Source organism: Elephantulus edwardii, unplaced genomic scaffold, assembly GCF_000299155.1.
Source record: "Elephantulus edwardii isolate Elephantulus edwardi_28Jun2011 unplaced genomic scaffold, EleEdw1.0 scaffold00151, whole genome shotgun sequence".
In the NCBI taxonomy this organism is placed as follows: Eukaryota; Metazoa; Chordata; class Mammalia; order Macroscelidea; family Macroscelididae; genus Elephantulus; species Elephantulus edwardii.
Genome location: NW_006399901.1, coordinates 6,752,832 through 6,774,508, shown reverse-complemented (window position 1 = coordinate 6,774,508; position 21,677 = coordinate 6,752,832). Strand labels below are relative to the sequence as shown.

Here is a 21,677-nt window from a genome sequence, read left to right as displayed (position 1 = left end):
CAAAGATTTTGGATTTCTATTCATTCATTGTTGCACTTTTCTCCCTGCCCACCCCTCCTCCCCCAAGTTAGGCCAGTGACTTTTAAAAACTTTCTTCTGTCCAGACAGTTAATTTAAAGGAAAAGGAGAAAAGAAAAAAAAAAAAAGGAAAAGGAGAAAGTGACTTTGGACTTTTTTAGTGGGTGCTTGACAAACTTAAAGAAATATGTCAGGATACAAGCAAATGCTTAGCAATAACTGTTTACCAAACCAGGTGACCATTAACGTGGCTCTATTTGATTGAATTTTTCAAAACTTTTCCTTATGATTTGTGATGAAAGTGTCCTGAGCAAATTGCTTTTCCAAGTTCAACAACTCATTCACATTTCAGCTCCTGACATTGATTGCAGTTTCCACAATGTAACTACACACTTCTATTTCCATTTCTCATCATATTTAAACCATGCCCATTCATCCCTCCCGGGCTGCTTCCTGCCTTCTGAGCTTTATCTCCAGGCAAATGCTGCCGCCCTTTGATTTCACATGGTTGGGATGTTCTAGAAAGTGATATTATTATTCACCCCTCAAGCCAGCATGGCTTAAAGATCAACTGAATGCCATAATCCAGAGGCTCTTCCAGTCTCTTCCACCTTCTACCATTCTTTTGAATTTTGCTCCACACTTTTTTCCTGCTGTAACTCAGACCTACTGCAGTCCCTTTCAGAGCAGCTGATAGTGATAGCCAGTCACCAGGTTCTTCTGGTCTCTGGGTCACGGAGATTGGGATCCAACTCCTTTGGACTAATTCTTTCCATTCATCTTTTCCTTTTTTTCCATCTCTACTCTTTGTTTCAGCAGGAGTTAGACCAATAATTGTCTCTCACTGCTTTTTTAAATTTTTATTTCCTTTTCCCTTGTTGTTGTTATGTGCCATCGAGTCACTTGCGACTCATAGCGACCCTATGTACAACAGCCCTAAAAACTCTGCTCTGTCCTGTGCCAATTGCACTGCCTCTGAAACACCCATCCCGATTATCCCAGTCACTGAATCAATCCACCTCATAGAGGGCCTTCCCCTCCTGTGCCGTCCCTCCACCCTCCCAAGCATGATGTCCCTCTCCAAGGACCGGTCTCTCCTCACAACATGTCCAAAGTATGTTAGACAGAGCCTCAGAATCCTTGCCTCCAAGGAGCCACCCGGTTTAACCCTTTCCAGGACAAATCTGTTTTCCTAGCAGTCCATGGTATTCTCAATACTCTTCTCCAGCACCACAGCTCAAAGGCATCAATTCTCCTTCTATCCTCTTTGGTCATGGTCCAACTCTCTGAAGCATAACAAGTGATTGCAAAGCCCATTCCCTTGTTACCTATGTTGAATCAGGTCCAACTGGCACAGGAGATTTCACCTTCAGAGGAGCATCTGGTGGATTCGAAAGGTGCACCTTCGGGACTGTAGTGCAGTTTCTTGCCACTAGGCCGCCAGAGCTCCCTTGTCTCACCGCTTTTATGACTACAGTCGCTAGTCACCAAAGTAGGTCACAGACCTTGTGGACTATGTTAAACCAATTACCCTTCATACCTCCCAAATTAGTTCCTGGCTCAATTTTTGCCAACCAAAAGAAAATAAATCATCTTTTTATTCTAAAATTTCTTCTTTTTTTAATAATTTTTTTATACTGGTTTGTTGTTATGTGCCATCGAATTGCTTGTGACTCATAGCAACCCCATGTACAATAGCCCTAAACTCTGCTCTGTCCTGTGCCAATCACACTGTCTCCAATACACCCATCCCAATTACCCCCGTCACGGAATCAATCCACCTCAAAGAGGGCCTTCATCTCCTGTGCTGTCCCTCAACCGTACCAAGAAAGATGTCCCTCTCTAAGGGCCTGTCCCTCCTTACAACATGTCCAAAGTATGTTAGACGAAGCCTCAGAATCCTTGCCTCCAAGGAGGCGCACAGTTTAACCCACTCCAGGATGAATCGTTTGTTTTCCTAACAGTCCATGGTACCCTCAATACTCTTCTCAAGCACCACAGCTCAAAGGCATCAATTCTCCTTCTATCCTCCTTAGTCACTGTCCAACTCTCTGATGCATAACAAGTGATTGCGAAGACCATGGCCTGTATCAGACGCACCTTAGTCTCCAGAGACACACAGTTGCTCTCTTGAGTACTTTAGAGAGGTCCCTAACAGCAGACTTTTCCATTGCAATACGTCTTTTAATTTCCTGGCTGCTGGTGCCAAGAATGTTGACTGTGGAGCCAAGCAAACTAAAGCTGTGAACAATCTCTATCTCTTCACCATCCATCCTGATGCTGCCAATTGGCCCAGTGGTGAGAATCTTTGTCTTCTTGACATTGAGCCTCAATCCATATTGAAGGCTGCAGTTTTCGACCCTCTGCAGCAAGCACTTCAGTTCCTTCTCAGTTTCAGCAAGCAGGGTTGTGTCATCTGCATAACACAGATTGTTGATAGATCTTCCACCAATCCTGATGCCGCATTCCTCCTCATAGAGCCCAGACTCTTGGGTACTTGGTCCAAGTATAGGTTTCGCATTAGCACAATCAAGTGTTCTGGGATTCCCATTCTTCTCAGAGTCAGCCACAGTTTGTTATCCACACAGTCAAACACCTTTGCATAGTCAATGAAACACAGATAGACATTCCTCTGGTATTCCCTGCTTTCAGCTAAGATCCATCTAACATTAGCTACAATATCACTAGTACCACAACCCCTTCTAAACCCAGCTTGGACTTCTGGCAGTTCTTTGCTCATGTTCCAGTCGTTTTTGGAAACTCTTCAGTAGAATCTTGCTTGCATGTGAAATCAATGATATTGTTCTATAGCTTCCACACTCTGTTTACTGCTCTAAAATTTCCTAACAATTACAGGGCCAATGTTGAGCTGTTCAATGACATTTTAGCTCACTGGATAAAATGAGTGTGTCCAAGAAGAACAATTACACCAGATTTTGGATGTAATTTGAGAGCTTAGTGGTGAGAAGCTGTATTGCAATACCAAAAACACAGGGTTCGAATCCACCAGCTATTCTGTGGGCGGATGATGGACAATCTTCTTCCCTGTGATTTACCTGCTTAGAGAGTCGGTTATGGTTTGGTTCCGATTCGACATCACACAACAATCCTGTGAAGTCCATTAGCTCATAGTCTCACAGTACCAAACAAATACAAAACAAAACCCACTTAAACTCACCGCTCATGAGTCAAAGTCAACTCACAGCTGACCTTTCAGGGGGTCCTGATGCTATAAATTGCACAGGAGATTTGCCCACCTTTCTGTTTCCAAGCCTCTGGCAGATTCCAGCCACCAGAGGAACACAGGCCTTTATGTTAGCAATGCAGGTCCCTGTGGGTAGACCGCCAGAGCTCGCTGACAGTACCAATGTTACACATTGAGTCAGAACCACTGACAGCTGATCCACTAGTGGGTTTTCAGAGACCATAATAGGTATGGGAGGAGACTAGCCATCTTTCCTTCTGGGAACAGCAATACTTTCCAGAATTGCTGGGATACCTTTAAAGCAGGATTTCTCGAGTAAGATCCTGTTGACATTCTGGACCGGATAATTCTGTTACGGGGAGCCCTGGCTGTCTATTGAGTATAGAGTGATGCTGCCAACCCAAAGGCAGATGGTTCAAAGTTACCAGCTGCTCCATGGGGAAAGATGAATAAGCCCCTCCTGTGTGGCTCACAGACTCTGAAAACCGGCTGGAAGGATGGAGGGTCAGCGATGAGTTGATTCCAACTCAGCAATGAGGGAAAAGGAATATGGGGGCGGTCAGCATGGCAAATGTTTGGTAGCATCCCACCTCCCCAATCCTAAAAACAATGTCTCCAGATAGCCCCAAATGCTGGGGGTGGGGAGATATCGGGGAGAGGATTCACATTTCCTCCAGGTGAGAACTATTGAGAAGAGATGGGATTTTTTTTTTTTTAAAGGTGAAGGATGGCAAGGAAAGTGAACAAGGAAGCCCCTGCCCCTCCCAAAACTGAAACCAAAGCAAAGGCATTAAAGGTCAAGAAGGCAGTCCTGTGGGCATCTATAGCCAGAAAAAAAAAGAAGATCCTCACTTTACCCACTTTCCAGCGGCCTAAGACTCTGAGACTCCGAAGGCGGCCCAAATACCCTGGAAGAGCACCCCCAGGAGAAACAAGCTTAACCCATATGCCATCATCAAGTTTCCCCTGACCATTGAGTCAGCCATGAAGAAGATAGAAGATAACACACTTGTGTTCATTGTGGATGTCAACAAGCACCAAATCAAACCAGCTGTAAAGAAGTTCTATGACACTAATGTGGCTAAGGACAACACTTTGATTGGCCTGATGAAGAAATGAAGGCCTATGTTTGACTTGCTCCTGACTATAATGCTTTGGATGTTGCCAACAAAATTGGGATCATTTAAACTGAGTTCTGCTGGCTAATTCTAAATACAGGTTTTTCTCACCAATAAATAAATAAATAAATAAATAAATAAATAAATAAAATAAAGGATTGAAGTACTTCACAGCAACGAAGGACAACATCAAAGCTCCTATGAAGCAGAGACTATCAAACTCTGGCTGCATCAGTGCCCTCAGGGCACTTAAAATGCTGGTTTCTAGACTTCAGCCCAAACCTATCAATGTAGCTAAGTACTGGACTGGGTTTACCTGCGCCAGCATCAGCACCCGCATTCTGCAGATACACTGAAATGTGCCAGACATGGCAAATGCTCAAGGTCATACACAGAGCCAATGGGAAGTTGGCCTACAAACCCTTCCACACAACAGAGATGGATGAAGTGAAGTGAGGTGAGATGTGTGTGTGTGTGAGTGCGCTGTGCTGTTTCTTCCACTGAGGTCTCTAGAATCTAATGTGAAAGTTAGAAACAGTCCCCCTGAGTGAAAATCGTAACTTGGCAAATTTATTAGCTGGACAAACTTCACTAGGCCCAGAACCTCTGGGGACCTCAGCATCTTCACTGTCAAATGGAATAATAACCTGGATCACCTAGGGCTGGAGGAAAGGTTAGGAGAGGATGAATACCAAGCCTGCAGCACAGCATCTGGCACACAGAAGTACTGAACACTCCTTCTGTCGGTATTATTAACTATTAATTATTATTGCTGCCCCAGTGCTACAGCATTGAAGGGGTCCGAGGGCCCCCAAGGACAGGTGCTTGGAAACGGGCTCCGAGTCCTCCCTAACGAAGAGGAGGGATCAGACCCCGCCCCGCCCCTCACCTGGTCCTGCAGCGCCTTGTCCAGCTGCCGGTAGTCGTTGTTCCAAACCAGGAGATGGAGGGGGTAGTGGCCGCTGGCATCGCGGCCCGAGGACATGGTGAGAAGGCCGCAGTCGGGTCCTCGCCGCCTCTGCTCACCAGAACCCTCAGTCCCGGGAAGGGTGTTTGGAGCACGCCTGCCGACCGGCAATGGGGGGGTGGAGGGAAGGCACGCAAGCAGGAGAGGAGGTGCGCGTCGAGTAGCCCAGTGGGCTGAGTAAGGGTGTGCGAGGGTCAAGGGTCACGGGCTGGGTGGGGAACCAGGTCGGCCGCGCCCACCCCGCGCCCCGCCGAGCTCCTCGCCCCAAGCTGACAGCTCCGGAACCGACTTCTGCGGGCCGAAATGTCCCAAACAAGGAAGTGCGGAGAGCGAACCACCGCCCTCGGCGGCGGAGGGGAGGGACCGAGGCCCGATGGCCCGGACGGGGTTCTTCCGACCGCACCCACCTCCAACTTTACATCAGCAGCACTATTATCACACTACAACTAAGTTGCAGTTCTCTCCGCTTTCCTACGGTTGTTTGAATACGGAAAACCTGGCAAAGCCTCCAGCGGCCTCTTTTTCTCACCCCCCGATTCCTTGATGCCAAATGGTTCAGTCCAAAACTGGGCCTCTCCCATTGGCTATGCCGTCGCCGAAGGTGTGGATTCTGGGATAAACCATTGGAGCTACTGACTTCTTGGCAGCCTTTTTGCACCCGGGCAGACACTTCCGTGATTGGTCCTAAGCCATTTTGGAAGTGGGCAACCCCGATTTTAAAAGAGGAAGTAGAAACCTTGGCACAACGGTTAAAACTCTACTAAAAGTCGGACTGGGTGGAACTCAGGAGGCACACTGCCGGGGGAAAAAATGCCACAGTCGGCATTTTATAGCCTTGGAAGGCCTAAGAGGCATATCTGCTCTGCCCCTTAAATATGTGCTTAATAAGGAGATATTTTTTTTTTTTTACTTTATTACGCCACAAGTTGATCTGCACATTGTTGTTGTCGTTGTTGAGGGCTGTCCTGTGCTTCGTAGGATGTTATCCTCCCCCTCCACATTCTATGTCAGTAGCACCCTCCCAAAATGTCTTAAGATACTGTCAAATGTTCCAGGGGGAGAAAACGAAATCCTAGCTGCGAACTACTGAATTGTCTAAGATATGATTCAAAGCTGCCTATAATTATTTATCCACATATATAAATATAATTTGTTTTTTAAATAAGTTTTTGGATTTTGGATTATGCCTCAAAGAACTGATCACATATAATATCCAGGTGTGGTCACCATGTGGAACCGGATCCCCTCGCTTACTACTGCTTTTGCTCAGCTGTCTCCCACTTGACTACAGAGCTGGGCAAAGTTATTTAATGCCTCCTGACAGTATCCACTCAGCCATCTCTGTCTGTACCTAGCCAGCCTGCAGCAACAGCTGTTAAAGAATCCTAGCCTAATCCATTTGCCACACATGTGGAGTAGAGATTTGCAGCGGTCTTAGAGGTCTCTTCAAGGACCTCTGGTTCTTTTATAAACCTGTGTAACTTAATCACTGCCCCATGGTTCTTGAACATCTCTCCTACCTCATCAATCCGTAAGCATCACATCTATTTTGTCAACTGGAGCACCTACAGCCAAAACAGTTCGCAGCATGTAATACCACCATTGCCATCAAGCTGACTCATAATGACCCTATAGTATAGAGTAGAACTGCCCCATAGGGTTTCCAGGGCTGTGGAGCCTAAAGGAAGCAGATTGTCACATCTTCCTATTGTTGTTCTTATGTGCCATCAAGTTGCCTGTGACTCATAGTGACCCTATGTACAACAGCTAGGAAGCCTGCCCTGTCCTGAGGCAGTCTCACTGACTCTGACACACCTACTCCCATTACCCCAGTTACTGTATCAATCCATCTCATGGGGGGGGGGGCTTCCTCTCCTGCTTTATCCTTCCACCTTTCTGAACATGAAGTCTTTCTTTCTCCTGGCTCAGTGCCTTCTGGCCACATTCACAAAGTATGTAAGACAGAACTTCAAAATCCCAGCCTCCAAGAAGAAACTTGGTTTCACCCTCTCCAAGACAGACCCTGTTTGTTTTCTTGGCGGTCCATGGTATGTTCAAGACTCTTCTCCAGCACCACAACTCAAAAGCATAAATTCTTCTGTCATCCTTAGTCATTATCCAGTTCTCTGATGCAGAATAAGTAATTGCAAAGACCACATACTGGATCAGGAACACCTAAGTCTCTAGACTGACATCATTATATTTCAGTAGTATGTCGAGGTCCCTGATAATAGATTTTCCTAGTGCAATCTGTGTTCTGATTTCCTGACTGCTATTTCCAAGAGTGTTGATTGTGGAGCCAAGCAAGCTGTAATTATTAACAACCTAAATCTCTTTTCCGTCTATCATGGTGCTGCCAATTGACCCTGTCTTCTTGATGTTGAGCTTCATTCCGTATTTAAGGCTACAGTCAAGCATCAAGCACTTTCGGTCCTCCTCACTCTCAGCCAGCAAGGTTGTGTCATCTGCATAAAGTATGTTATTGTTGTTGTTGTTGTTATGTGCCATCGAGTCGCTTGCAACTCATAGTGACCCTATGTACAAGTGCTCTAAATGCCATTCTATCCTGTGCCAACCTAGCCATCTCAAATACATATAACATATGTATATCATATATGATATTATCATAAAGTTAAGAGATGTCAGATATTTAAACAAGGGCCCCAGGCCAGTGCTTGTGTTCTCAAAATCTCCTTCATTGCCGTGGGAATGAGAACCAAATCAGAGCAGACCTTCTGTAGGGTTTCTGTGGCTCCCCATCACACGGGAGTTTGCCCATCTATCTCCCCAGAGATGCAGGTAGACTTGAACTTCCAGAAAAGCATGGCTGCTTGGGTTAGCAGTGCAGCTCCCCATGGACTACGCTAACAGAGCGCCCTACCAATGTCTGCAATAGGCATTGAGATTCATCTCTGGATGTTCCTCAGTCCCTGGAGGGAGATTCCAATGCTCGGGAGAAGATAGAGTGGGGGGGAAGGAAGCTGTTTAATGAGACGAGCTCAAACATTGCAATGATTGTGAGAATGTGCAGCATTTCCTTCTGTGTGTGTTGTTGTAGTGAAACTTTGAGTTGAACCAACTCATAGCTGACTCTCCAGGTTTTCAGAGGCAATAAATAGCAAAGGTGGAGATTGCCCATCTTTCTCCTACGGAGTAGCAAGTGGATTCAAACCACGTACCTTTGCATTGGTAGTGCAGTTCCTTACCACTAAGCCACCAGAGCCCCCTTCTGTTGTGAATAATGTCACTGTTAGTCAAAACTGAGATGGTATCTAATAATAACCTCAATGGAATGTTTTTCATATGATAGGTTATTTTGTCTGCTTACCTCAATGCTATTTCTCCAGTTCTAGAACAGACACATGCTGTTGTTAGTTGCCATTAAGTCAAGTATGACTCATAGCTATAGTCTACAGATTTGACCCCTTTCTTATTCTGTGCCATCCTCAACAACTCCAACATACTTGAGCCCACAGCCACAGCCACTATTCAATCCTTCTTGTTATATTTGCTGAATTACTAAAGTGGCCAAAGTTAGACTAAGTGACTTGGCCTTGACTGCCTGAGGAAAGTCTTCGTTGCAGCGGTCTCACTGGTCTCTAGATTTTGCAGTTCTCCTGGAATTAACTGGTATTGCTATCAAAGATCTCTTCTAGAGAAAAAAACTTCACCCACAGCCATTCACTTGATGTACCCTTACACCAACCCAGAGGGTCAAGCTAAGCATATGAAACCAATTCCCACTTATACAAGTTTTATCAAGTTCAGTGTCATTTACTTCGAGAATTAACTGTTGTACACTGAAGTTTATAGAAGCATTATTCACAAGAGCGAGAACATGGGAATAGCCCAAATATCCATAAAAAACGACTGGATTGAGAAACTGTAGTACAGTCACACGATGGAATACTGTGCAGTATTCAGGAGTAACAATTTTTAAAAAGATTATATAACATGGGAGAGGCTAGAGAACATTCATTACGCTAGGTCAACTAACTCAAGCATATACGAATAAACACTGTGTAAGACCATGACTGTAAAAACAGAAAAATAACCAGTAATACGTGTATGGATAGCCAAAGATGGAAGGGGTGGGAGCAAGTGAGGATCTGAGGGGGAAATCACGGGATCTCAGAGTCCGGTGGGTGAAGGGAAAGGGTGGGGAGCGGTGGGGGGGGAGGACCCAAACCCAAAACAATGTACATGAGTGGAAACACAAATTATTGTATGCAAACCAATACAATATATTAAAAAAAAATTAACTGATCTTTCTGGGCTTGGGATACTGATCAAAATCCTCCCAATTTCAACAAAAGATCCAGCCTTACTGAGTAATGACATTGATAGGAAAATGAACACACAGAAATTTCATCTTGTAATGGAAGCCCAGGGTAACACCTTTGTTCATGTTCTGTACATGCCTACAGATAGTGCAAACTGTAGCTAGACCTATTTCCCCATCATTTGCTAAAGTGAACCCTCTTTTTTTTTTTTCTTTCCAAGGAGTATGACTTCTACATTGATGTGATTGAAATCCCTCTGCAAGGTTCCTCTCAGACTTTTCATAATAACTATTCCCTCAAAATGATGCCGACATTTTCTGGAATGTCGGCAACTTAGTTAAGAAAGGCCTTCATTCTTACAGTAGATATGTAAGTTGAGGGATGGAGGTGGAAGAGTTAACTACAGGACAACCCAAAGACAAGAGTTTCTAATCTACCAGCTGCTCTGCAGAAGAAAGATGGACAACCCCCCCTACTCCTCGAAAAACCTGCTGGAGAGTCATGGCGATCAAGTGACTAATTGATAGGCTGTAATGTTAATTGCGACTCGACGGCACATAATAACATAAGAACAATGTTTACTGGAAGATTTTTTTTTTCTCCCAGTGGGTTCAAATCTCTGAACTTTCTGTTAAAAGCTGCAAGCCCATGCTTAACCACTATGGTATCAAATTTCCCACTTAATCAAAGTCAAACCCACCACCTCCAAGTCGATACTGACTCATGGTACCCCCTCCAGCAGGTTTCTAAGGCTGCAAACCTTTATGTGAGGAGACTGCCTAAACCTTTCTCTCACAGAGCGACTGGTGGGCCTTTTTGTTGTTAGCTGCCCAATTCCAACCCAAATGCAGGACTTAACAGGGCAAAAGAGCAGCACGCTGGTAATTTGCCCTCACTCAAGATGGCGACCAGATGGTGTGCTCTTTCCGGTCATGTGACCGGCCCTCGGCCGAGGGCCCATCCCCGCGCTTGCGTGCTGAACCGCCGAGTCGCAGAGGGCAGATACGCCGCAAGCGCCGCCGTAGGCGCCCGTTAGAACGGAAGCGCCGCCGCCGCCGTCTTCGCTGTCCTGGGGCCCCGAGTTCCCCGCGGTGGGAGACGGGAGCCATGTCGAAGCGGCTCCGGAGCAGCGAGGTGTGCGCAGATTGCAGCGGGTCGGGTGAGTCGCACTGGCCGGGCCCTCTCCCCTTCGGCTCTCTCCTGGCTGGGATCCTTGTTTCGGGGCCAACCCCTCGTGTCGGGCGAACCCCAGCGCTCGAACCCTGATCTCCTCTGCTGGGGTCGTGGCGAGAGGCAGCTCGAGGCAGCCCTGGGGCGGAGCCCATCCGGGGCCTGTCATAGACGCGCGTGGAAGGGGTCGCCACCCTCCTGCCTCTTCTCCCCCCTCAGTTCCTCGGTCCCAGGCTGGCGGGGAGGCGGCGGGGACCTTGCCTGCTCCCCCAACAGGAAAGGGCTTGGGAAATCTACAGGAAGACCAATTACAGAAGTAAAATGTGAGCATCCTCCCCCAGGTGCAGCCCCCAGAGGCTGCAGGTGTCAGGCGCGCTCACACACACGTACATATACACATACGCGCACATACACACACGGGCCATCTTCCAGACCCTGGAGTTATGGGGATCTTCGCCTTCCCTTGCCTAGACTCCCTTCTCGATTTCTCACCTCCCGCTCCACGAGGGAGAATCTCCCGGACATCAGAGTTTTGCAGAAACAAGCCATACATAGGAAGCAGATCGGATCTCAAGTTTTAAGATCTGAATAGCCCTGATTCCGAGGAAATCCGGGTGACCTTGGGCTTGTGACTTCTTACAGTCGAGCCTTGAAGTCCTCATTTTGCCTGATGATACATAGTATTTCACCAAGTAATGAGCAAGATTCACATATTCTTAAAAATATCTAAGTCTCCCATCCCCCGCCTTCTTTTTTGCATTGTGTTTCATACTCTTGCAGCCCTTTAAAGATAAATATGCATTTCTAACTTTTTGCATTAATTACAACTTCTCTAAAGCAAACCAGCCAGACCATTATACACAGTTGAGCATTTGGCAGTATAGGCATAGACTGTTTCTACCCAGGTGGATATTTTTTTCTTCCCCCCTCCCCCGGATTTAGAGTGCGGATCTGTCTTAGCATCTGGAACGAAGTTGACAGGTTTCTGTGGTGAGAGAGGAAGGCATTCTATTTTCAGTGCTTGGGCTTACCGGCTTTGAGTTCAAATTAATTCAGAAGATGGCTTCCTTGTGTGAAATCCTAGTGAACTCCTTGAAGGCTGGTGTTAGAAATGCGCTGAACTTCCTCTTGTCATTTGGAAGTTGAAGTTGACTTTAAATAATACTGCAATAACTGAAGTTGACTTTAAATAATACTGCGATAACTGAGAATCTAATGGACAACATCCTAACTCAAACCTGATGTGGCTTTCGTTGGTAATTTAAGGCAAGCAGTGAGGCGGTTTCCTGTGAAGATAGGGAGAGGGGTGAAAGAGTTTGAAAAGAGGTATTTTATAAACCATTTAGGGTGGATTTTCTGAAATGCATCATTGTTTCCTCAAAGTGTTACTTGCTTCTACTTCCTTGTTTTCTTGCCTCTTTCCATTTGAACTTGACCCATCTTGTTTGATTCACATGTATCTAGCTTCAAACTTCCTCTTGTGATGAATATTCTTTACTTCTAGGTGGAAGATAGATAGGCAAAAGAAAAGCCACTTCTCTTTTGGCATACTGGACGCTACCTTGCATTTCTGTTTCTGCAGTGTGGTGTGCATTTCAGAAAGCTTTGCATTGTATGATATTTAGTTGTCTCATATGCCTCATCTACAATGACTTGAGTCACTTCCTTCCTGTTTTTAGTCTAGTTAGACTACCTTGAAATGGTTTGTGACCTTGAGCCACTAGAAATTTGTTCTGTGTTTTCTGCCAGAGTGCAAGGGTTACTATTTTAAATCTGATAAACACTAAAGCCCCTCCCCAGAAAATATACTTGGCCAGACTCTCACATGGAATTTTATACACTTTTTCTCACTGGGGCCCCAGGCCCTCAGAACTTCATTTGTGGTGTCTCTGGAAGCCGGGTTAGGAAGCCTTGACACAGAATATCAAGTAAACTGCAAGAATTTCACTTAACCTTGTCTATGTATACTATATTTTAACTGTGCTTTGGTACCCTTTTTAACTGATTTTACTGACACTCTGATACCCTGTCCTTGGTATTCTTTTTATTTAAAAAAAATTTATTTCATTATTTTTTGTGTGTACCGTCAAATCAGATCTGACTGATACAGGACGAGATTGTTCCTCCTTCTCCAGCAGAGCATCTGGTGGATTTGAACCGTTTACCTCTGAGATTGCCGTGTAGCTTCTTTCCACTAGGCCACCAGAGCCCGCCTGTCCTTGGTATTCTGATCGAGAATGTTAAAATGGTTCATGGAAAAACTTGCTTAATGTGTGTTAAATCCTTGCTGCCTTAGCCTGCTTCCATTTCTTCTAAAAGTACTGAGTTCTCAGGATAATGTGTGACAATTAAAGATCTACTTCAAAAGAAGTTGCCTTTCTCCCCTTTTATTAGTAGTAGTAACAACCTGTTATTGCTGTAGTTATGTGCCATCAAGTCAGAACTGACTCATAGCTGATCCTCCATCAGGTACAGTTCAGAGGCTATAAATCACACAGGAGGAGATTATCCATCTATTTCCTGCAGAGCAGCTGGTGGATATGATTCCATACCACTAGGCTCCCAGAGCTCCATAGTAACAATCTGATGTTGTTGTTGTGTGCCATCGAGTTGGAACACAGTATAGCTGACCCTCCAGTGGGTTTTCAGAGGCAGTAAATTGCATGGGAGGAAATTGCCCAGCTTTTTCCTGCAGAACAGCTGATGGATTTGAACTGCCTGCCTTTAGCTTCACAGTGCAACTCCTTACCACTAAGCCACCAGAACTCCTTAGAGTAACAACCTTGAAGCGTGGGGTATTTTCCTTTTTTAAAAAAAAAAAATTATTAATTTTAATGAAAGTTTACAGAGACTGAGGATTGCCATTCATACATTGTTGCACTTTTCTCCCTGCCCACACCTCCCTCCCCCCAATTCACTCTTCTCTTTGAAAAGCAAAAGAAAAATTCTTTCATTGTTATGATGATTGTTTCACAATCCCTCCCCCAGGTCCACTCCACTATGCAGCCTTCATTCTGGACTCACAATAATACCTAATCACATATCCCTTTAAACAGTTTCCTCCCTCATCTGTTTCAAAGCAGTACACATTATTTATCCCATCTTTCTCAGTCTCCCCCCAACCCCGATGCCTGTCCTGTTTTGCAACAGTGGCACTATGCAATATTTGTCCTTTTGTGGCTGAGATATTTCACTCAGCATAATGTCCTCCAGGGTCACCCATTTTGAATAATACTGCATAAGTTCCTTGTTTTTCAATGCAGTGTAGTATTCCATTGTGTGAATATACCACAGCTTCTCTATCCATTCGTTTGTTGATGGGCACTTAGGTTGTTTCTAACTCCTTGCTATTGTGAACAAAGCTGCGATAAACATGGGTGTGCATATATCTGCTTGGGTGGCAGTTATGGTCTCTTTGGGGTACATTCCCAGTAGTGGAATTGCTGGGTCTGTTGGTACCTCCTTTTGCAACTTTTTGAGAAAGTGCCACACTGCCTTCCACAGTGGTTGCACCATTTTATACTTCCACCAGTGGTGAATAAGGGTTCCAGTTTCTTCACAACTTCACCAGCATTTGTTGCTTGCTGTTAAATTTTGCTATTCTTATTGGGGTAATAATAGTTGTTTTGGGTATTTTCCTTTTAAAAAATAAACAGTGAGGTTTTGATGGGACATTGTAAATAGTGGTGTTATACAGTTGTAATTACTGTTATAATATGAAATGGGTATGAATTAAAACCAATTTTAAGGAAAAAAACTCTAACTAAAAAGACCCACTAGAATGAAGTCATGGTTATTAACTCTCCATCAGGTTTCTGAACTGAAAACATTAATGACATGAGGTTGCTCTGAGCGTCTATGAGTTCGGATGCCTACCTTTCCTTTAACAGCCTCACACTTAACATACTGCCAGTGCACTTTGTGTGTGTCCTTTTGGGATATTTATTTTGATGTTTATCAACTTGCTTCTTTAGAATATCATAGAACTGAGAGAATCATAATTTCCTGGATTCTTTTGTTTCATGGCAAATACTTAGCCATGATTATTTCTTCCTAAACCTTTTGTTTGTTTCTTTTCAAGGATGTGGTTCATTTTAACTACCTCCCAACTCCAAATTTGAATACCTGAAAAATCCACTGAGATTTTCACTGTGGTGATAGAGAATTCACATTAAATATTTATTTGCTGTTGTAAGTTTTTCCAATATAATATTTTTTCCTGGATTATGTATTTCAGTGGGCTCTTGAAATTCCTGAATGGTGGTTAGAAAAGGATCTATAAAAGATGTTGGTGGTGAACTCTGGTGGCCTAGTGGCAAGAAGCTACATGGTAATCCCCAAAGGAGGGACAGTCTCCTCTTTTACCAGTCAGATCTGATTTGACGGTACACACACACGCGCGCGCGCACACACACACACATTTTTAAAAATTAAAAAGATGTTTGTTGTTATGTGCTATCAAATTGGATCTAATTCATAGCTGGCCCTCCAGCGAGTTTTCAGAAACTAAATTGCATGGGAGGAGACAGCCCATCTTTCTCCTTGGAGCACCTGGTGGGTTCATACTGCCTGCCTTTGGGTTGGCAGTACAACTCCTCTCCCATCAGGTTACCAGAGCTCACTATACAAGATGTAGCAGCTGGCGTTACTGAGCACATACACAGTGCTTCATTTACTCTTGGAAGCTCCAGTATGCAATGTGGCCCACTGCTAATTGAAAGGTCAGCAGTTTGAATCCACTACTGCTTTGCAGGAGAGAGATGGGCAGTCACTTCCCATGAAGTTGAAATTGACTTACTGGCAATGGATTTTAATTTTGTTTACTCTTGATATCCTCCCTCTCCTTAGAAGTATTATTCACATTGGACCTTGGTGAGGGGGCTGGAAGAAATGACTGAGCTGAGAGCTTTGTGTGAAAAGCAGTAGAATTGGAGTTCAAACCTTAGACTGTTTGTCTCCAGAGCCAACAACCCTCTTAACCAACAAAAGCATTGACTTTTTTATTTTGGGTTGAAATCCCATAACTTTTCTTTATATGGTTTGAAAGGGCTTGAAAAAACTGCTGGAAATGGTAAAGATAATGTACATGCATTTTGGAGATTTTTGTGGACATTGAAGAATTTTAAAGCAAAACCGTTAGACCACTCAGCTGAGGCACCTATTGTCACACCCCATGGTGAATCTGATGAATTGGAGAAGGTCTGCCTTCCCATTGCATCATCTTGCTTGCCAAGCGTGGATTATTCCTCCTTCCACAGGATAGCCCGTAAAGCTCTGTGAGACTTTGTTGTGAAAAAAAGGTATGTACACATATCAGAGAGATTTTATATTATTTCATTGCTTGTGGAAGCTGCTGCTATTGCAGTTTTTATTTCTAAGCAGTCAAAGGGTTGGAATAATTGAGTAGTTTATATAAAATCAACCAATGGATAAGGGAGCTCTGGTAGCCTAGGGGCAAGAAGCTGTGCAGCAATTCCAAAGGCACACAGTTTGAGGCCATGAGCTGCTCCATGGGAGAAGGATGGGCAATCTCCTCCTGTGTGATTAACTGCCCTGAAAACCTGGCAGAGGGTCAGCTATGGGTTCGTTCCGACTCCATGGTATACAACAACAGCAACCGGATGAGGGAGTGCTGGTGGCAAAGTCCTTAGGGACCTGAACTTCTACCATCTCTGGCGTTTGAATCCACCAGCGGCTCCTCAGCAAAAGGATGGGCAGTCTCTTCTCATGCGGAAATCCAACCTTGGAAATCCAACGAAAGGCCATGTATGAGTGAGTTCTGACTCAGTGGCAGTGAGAAATCAGATATTGAAGGAGCCCTGATAGCTTAGTGCGTAATGTACTGGGCTGTTAATCAAATGGTCAGTGGTTCAAATCCACAGTTGGCCCAAGGGATAAAGATAGACAGTCTTTCCATAAATATTTACAACCTCAGAAACCTGACAGAGGGTCTCTGAATTGGAATTGATTGACTGGCAATAGATTTCTGTGATTGATACTCCTTTGCATTTGACTGCTAAGATAAAGTTGGCAGTTCACATCCACCCTACAGTGCCAAGGCAGATCAGACTGGCAGTCTGCTTCATGCTGTGGAGCAGTTCTTCTCTGTAATATATGTGCCTTGAGTCAGAATTGACTGGACAGCAATTGACAAGTACAGCTTGTAAGAGAGGATGTGGGGTCCCCCAGTTTGAGGATCACTGTGGTTAAACACGTCTCCTCTCTGCTAAGCATAGAGGCCTGCAGATTTGTCACAACAGATGAGAGTAGCAATGCTGCACATTCACTGTCAGTATTGTGTTCTCTTGTTCGTCCTGGAGATAGAATCCAAAATGACTATGTCTGTATCTTCATTCATTTCTTTGGCATGAAATGAAAGCACAGGCATTTGAGAAGGGAACTTCACATTAGGGCACCACACTGTGACCCAGGACCAGCAGGGAGATAACAGTTTTGTGTGAAGTAATGTTGTACTCAGTCGACCAAGATAGGTGGTAGCAACAGACAGCTCACTAGCTTAATATGTTGACCAGCATATTAAACTGCAAAAATTTCATGGAGTTTTTCGTTTGCTTGCTTGTTTGGGTTTGAGGTGATTTTTTTTTCAACCACATCTCAGTCATATTTTGACACATGGCTGCATAGCAGCTACTTGATGTCTCTACACCTTTGAATGTCATTCTTCTTCCCAGATCCTTCCTGGGCATCAGTCAACAGAGGGACTTTTATATGTGACGAGTGCTGCAGTGTCCATCGGAGCCTGGGGCGCCATATCTCTCAAGTCAGGCATCTGAAACACACACCCTGGCCTCCAACATTGCTTCAGGTAAAGACTAAGCATCACAGTTTATGATTTACATATGTCAGGCTTAGTATTTTCATAAATAAATTTTCCTGCTAACATGCCTCTTAAATCTTTCAGAAGGGTTTGCATTGTCATTAACTAGAAGTGCTCTTTCCTTTAATGCCAGATAGGCAAATGTTGTCTGTATTGAATGAATCACTTAGATTCTTTACCCCCTAACTCTTGTCCCCAAAGCTCAATCATGTAGAGATCCGTTGATGGTCTTTTCAATTTCTTGGCTATGTAGACACGCTGGGGAAAGGAGTTGCTGATTTTAGGGGTTGGAGGGTTGAGACCATACTCTTAGAGATTATCACGGCCAATTGGCACAACACAGTCTATAAAGATAATGTTCTGCAGCCTACTTGTTGAGTAGCAACTTGTAGTCTTAAAAGCTTGTAAGCTGGTTTTTATGTATGGAGTGAGGTGTGGATCTTGCTTGAGTTTTCTACAGATAGTTTTCCAATATTGCCAGCACCATTTGTTAAAAAGGCTGTCATTTCCCCACCTAACTGATTTCATCTCTTTGTCAAAAATCTATTGACCATAGGCAGATGGGCTGATTTCTGAATTCTCTATTCTATTCCATTGATCTCTGTGTCTGTCATTATACCAGTACCATGCTGTCTTGACCACTACGGCAGTGTAGTAGGATTTGAAATCTGGGGGTGAGATGTTTCCTTCCTTGTTTCTCTTTTTAAGGAATACTTTGCTTATTTGGGGTCTCTTTCCATTCCAAATGAAATTGGAGATTGCCCTTTCCATCTCGGGACTGACATCAGGGTTGGGGTGAGACTGAGAAAGATAGGATAAATTATGTAGACTGCATTGAAACAGATGAGGGAGAGAACTGTTCAAAATCAATATATGATTATTATGGTCATGACAAGAGTCCAGAATGAAGGTTGCATAGTAGAATGTACTGGGGCGGGGAGGGGGAAGATTGTATACAAATGAAAGAATTTTTCTTTTACTTTTCAAAGAGACGAGCAAACTGGGTGGAGAGGGGTGGGCAGGGAGAAAAATGTAACAGTGAATGAATGGAAATCCAAAGTCTCTGTAAACTTCATTAACATTAATAAAAAAAATTTTTAAAAGAAACCGGAAAAAAAAATGTTTGTAAGCAGCCATCCACGATAGTATTATTATGTCCCTTGGACTAGTACAAAGAGGAGAGAATGAAAGCAAAGACATACTAAAAAGAACTAGTCCAAAGGTCAAACAAGAGCCTCCAAGAGACCAGAAGAACTAAGTGGTGTCCAGTGACCACTTTGAAAGGAATCAGGGATTCTGGGTAGTATAGAGAGATAGGTGGAAGCACACTAAAAAACATTTTTTAAAAGGAGCCAGGCTTACCAGTGTGATAAAGACCAGAGGAACTCCCAAGACTTTGGTCACTTGTCACTCTTCAGCCTAGAACAAACCTCACCTCTGCTGCTCAGCTTTCAGCCAGACAATAGATAAGCCTGTAAGGTGACCAAGTGACAGAGAAAATGCTCACTCATTAGTATAATCAGCCAAGTAAGCTCAGAAGAACAGCATTTGCCCAGGGATAAAACTCTGAAGACAGGAAGAAGTTTGACACAAGGATGAATGGAAATCAGAATTACAGGGAAGTAGTGGGAAATTGTGAGTACGTTTGAGGGGATTCTAGTTAATGTTATAAAACAATATATTTGAATGGCTGAATGAAAAACCAATATGCACTATAAACTTTTACTCAGTAATTATTAAAAAAAATAATAACAGCCAAGGGGAAAAAAAATAAGAAAATAAATCAATTTCTTGGTTTTATTCCATTAACTGGCTTTCTAGAATGTAACAAAATTTCTTTTTTTTTTTTTTTAAACGTGTGGGGATACAAGGGGGGTGAGGGTTGGGAGCACAAGAGTGAGGGTGGGCAGGGATGAAATCACAGGGCTGCACAATCTGGTTGGTGGGTGTGGGGAGCTAGGCAAAGGAAATGTGAAAGATCCAGTGGGGACCAGAACAGACAGGGTAATAGTAAGCATAGTCCAATGGTGGTTAATTTGAGTTTTTAATTTTATTTAATTTTTTTTTTACCAAAGAAATCTTACTCACTTGTGGGTTTCTCATTTGGGAATGGGGCACAGACTCTCTGGCTTCTTCATGCTGAACAGGGACGTTGATGTGAAGGGGGAAGGGAAGCCCACTTTAGTGCCTTACTTGTGGTCCTGGGTGTAAGCTGTGTGCCTTCTTGTTCAGTTAGAAGATATTTTCCTGACGTTTACTGTTTTCTGGACTGCAAAGTGTTTGCCTAGGTGAGTCCATTGGGGATGGCTGGCTGAACCTTGAAGCTCCATCCTCCTTCACTTCCTTATCTGGCTGTTATATTTCCCTTTTGTCTCTGGAATTGGATTCAGGGTTCAGGTCTGGAGCAAAACAACTCAGTATTAAGGTTACCTATAGAAAGGGAGCAAACCTAGAAAGAATAAACTTGTGGGTTACAAAGAGAAGGGCTTTGGAAGTGTTACTTACAGGTGTACTGGGGGAGGAGGTAGAGGAAAGTGACTTAAATAAAATTCTTTGTATACCCTAGACAGTTTCCCCCAGGGCTTGGGCTGAACACCCCCTACCAAAGCCCCCCACCCCAGGTCTGGACCATGGCCAGGGACAGCACCCCAGTTCTGGTGCTGCCACCATTGTCCCCCTCCCCTCCACCAAGTGGTCAGACTGCAGTTCGAAGTAGGCATCACTACCCTCCCCCTTTACAAGTGGAGAAGGGGCTTTGAGAGTGGTGAACAGACCCTCCCTAGGTCTAAACAGTTGTTGGCAGCAGTAGTCAAGAAATCAAAAGATGTGGTGCATTGAGATCTGCCATCTCGGATATGTTGTTATTGTTAAGTGTTGAGTTGTAGACAGCCCGTAGTGACCCTATGAATGAAAGACCCAAACACTTGTATGATTTTCATCATTTCTCGTAGTTCATTGAGTTTCTAGAGGCAAGCTATTTCGGAAGTAGATGCCACTCCTGATTCCAAGCTTGTTTTAATCAGGGAGCTCCACCAGACACTGTCCACCATGGGTAACCATTGTCACATTTGACACTTCAGTGTCACAGTGTCTAGCCTCCCAGCAACCATGAGTTTCCTCTGTACAGCCAATTGGCAGAGCAGCCATATATTACTCAGAAGAGTGTTTGACCAAAAACAATCAAAATCAGGCCTGAGGACCAGGGATTAAAATCCTCAACCTTGGGAGAAAAGTGCAACAATGAATGATTGGAATTCCAAAATCTCTGTAGATGTTCATTGAAATTAAAAAAAAAAAAAATCCTCAACCTTTGGTTCGGTAGCTTAGCTTTCTATCCCCTAGGCCCACAGAGCTCTCTCTATGGCTCATGACAATTCTACAAACAACAGGTCTAGTCCTTGCCCTATCCCACACCATCCTATAATCCAAGACACGTTTGAGCCCATTGCTCCAGACACCTTATCAATCCATTGTGTTGATGATGATCTTTTCTTCTCTGACCTATCCAAGGAAATCTTCACTGACAGCCACATGCTTTCCCATATCAAGTCCTTCACCTCCCATGGCTCCATGGCGCCAGCGCCACCCCTCCAACCCCCCTTCACATCCACAGCCACTGGCCATGCAGGGGCTCTGTCACACCGGCCACAGCACCTGCTGCCCAGTCTAGGCTAGGGGACCTGTGGGCTCCAGCCATGGTGGCCCCATGGGGTCACAGCAGTGTGGGCTCGGGCGGGGATGGGTAGCGGGCAGAAGTGAGACTCACCCATGTTTTTTGAGAATCTTTGTCCTCTTGATGTTGAGGTTTAGTTCATATTGATGAACGGCAGCCAACTGCTTGGCTGTTTGGGTATATATAAGGTGCGTGGACTGTTTCAATGCGGCTTGCTGGGCCTCCTGCTCCTCACATTGCATCTCTTGCCGCCACCATCTTGGTTCTGAAAATTTGTTTTAGAGTAAGTTTATTCTGCAGCAGTATGGCAGCTCCGTCATACTCATCCCAGGTGAGGGGATCCATGGAGGCCTCATGGAACTGCGGAGGCGTCATGGGCTCGGCAGTGGGGGGCTGGGAGCCATG

General features: G+C 44.4%; 2 protein-coding genes across 7 annotated transcripts in view; one reads left to right on the top strand and one right to left on the bottom strand.

Annotated features, from left to right (window-relative positions):
• The window catches only part of ANKRD13A (ankyrin repeat domain 13A), a 69,899-nt gene extending 64,520 nt beyond the window's left edge, over positions 1-5,379 (bottom strand). The window contains exon 1 of the mRNA XM_006894849.1: positions 5,231-5,379. Coding sequence (XP_006894911.1) covers positions 5,231-5,326 — 96 coding nt within the window. The 5' untranslated portion in view covers positions 5,327-5,379. The remainder of the gene's footprint in view (positions 1-5,230) is intronic.
• Positions 5,380-10,551: 5,172 nt separating this feature from the next.
• GIT2 (G protein-coupled receptor kinase interacting ArfGAP 2) overlaps positions 10,552-21,677 on the top strand; it is an 87,318-nt gene continuing 76,192 nt past the window's right edge. For 3 of the 6 annotated variants that reach the window (XM_006894844.1, XM_006894843.1, XM_006894847.1), the window contains exons 1-2: positions 10,552-10,750; positions 17,454-17,587. In XM_006894844.1, the coding sequence (XP_006894906.1) occupies positions 10,699-10,750; positions 17,454-17,587 (186 nt within the window). In that variant the 5' untranslated portion in view covers positions 10,552-10,698. The remainder of the gene's footprint in view (positions 10,751-17,453; positions 17,588-21,677) is intronic. The other 3 variants (XM_006894845.1, XM_006894846.1, XM_006894848.1) reach the window with 2 other exon arrangements.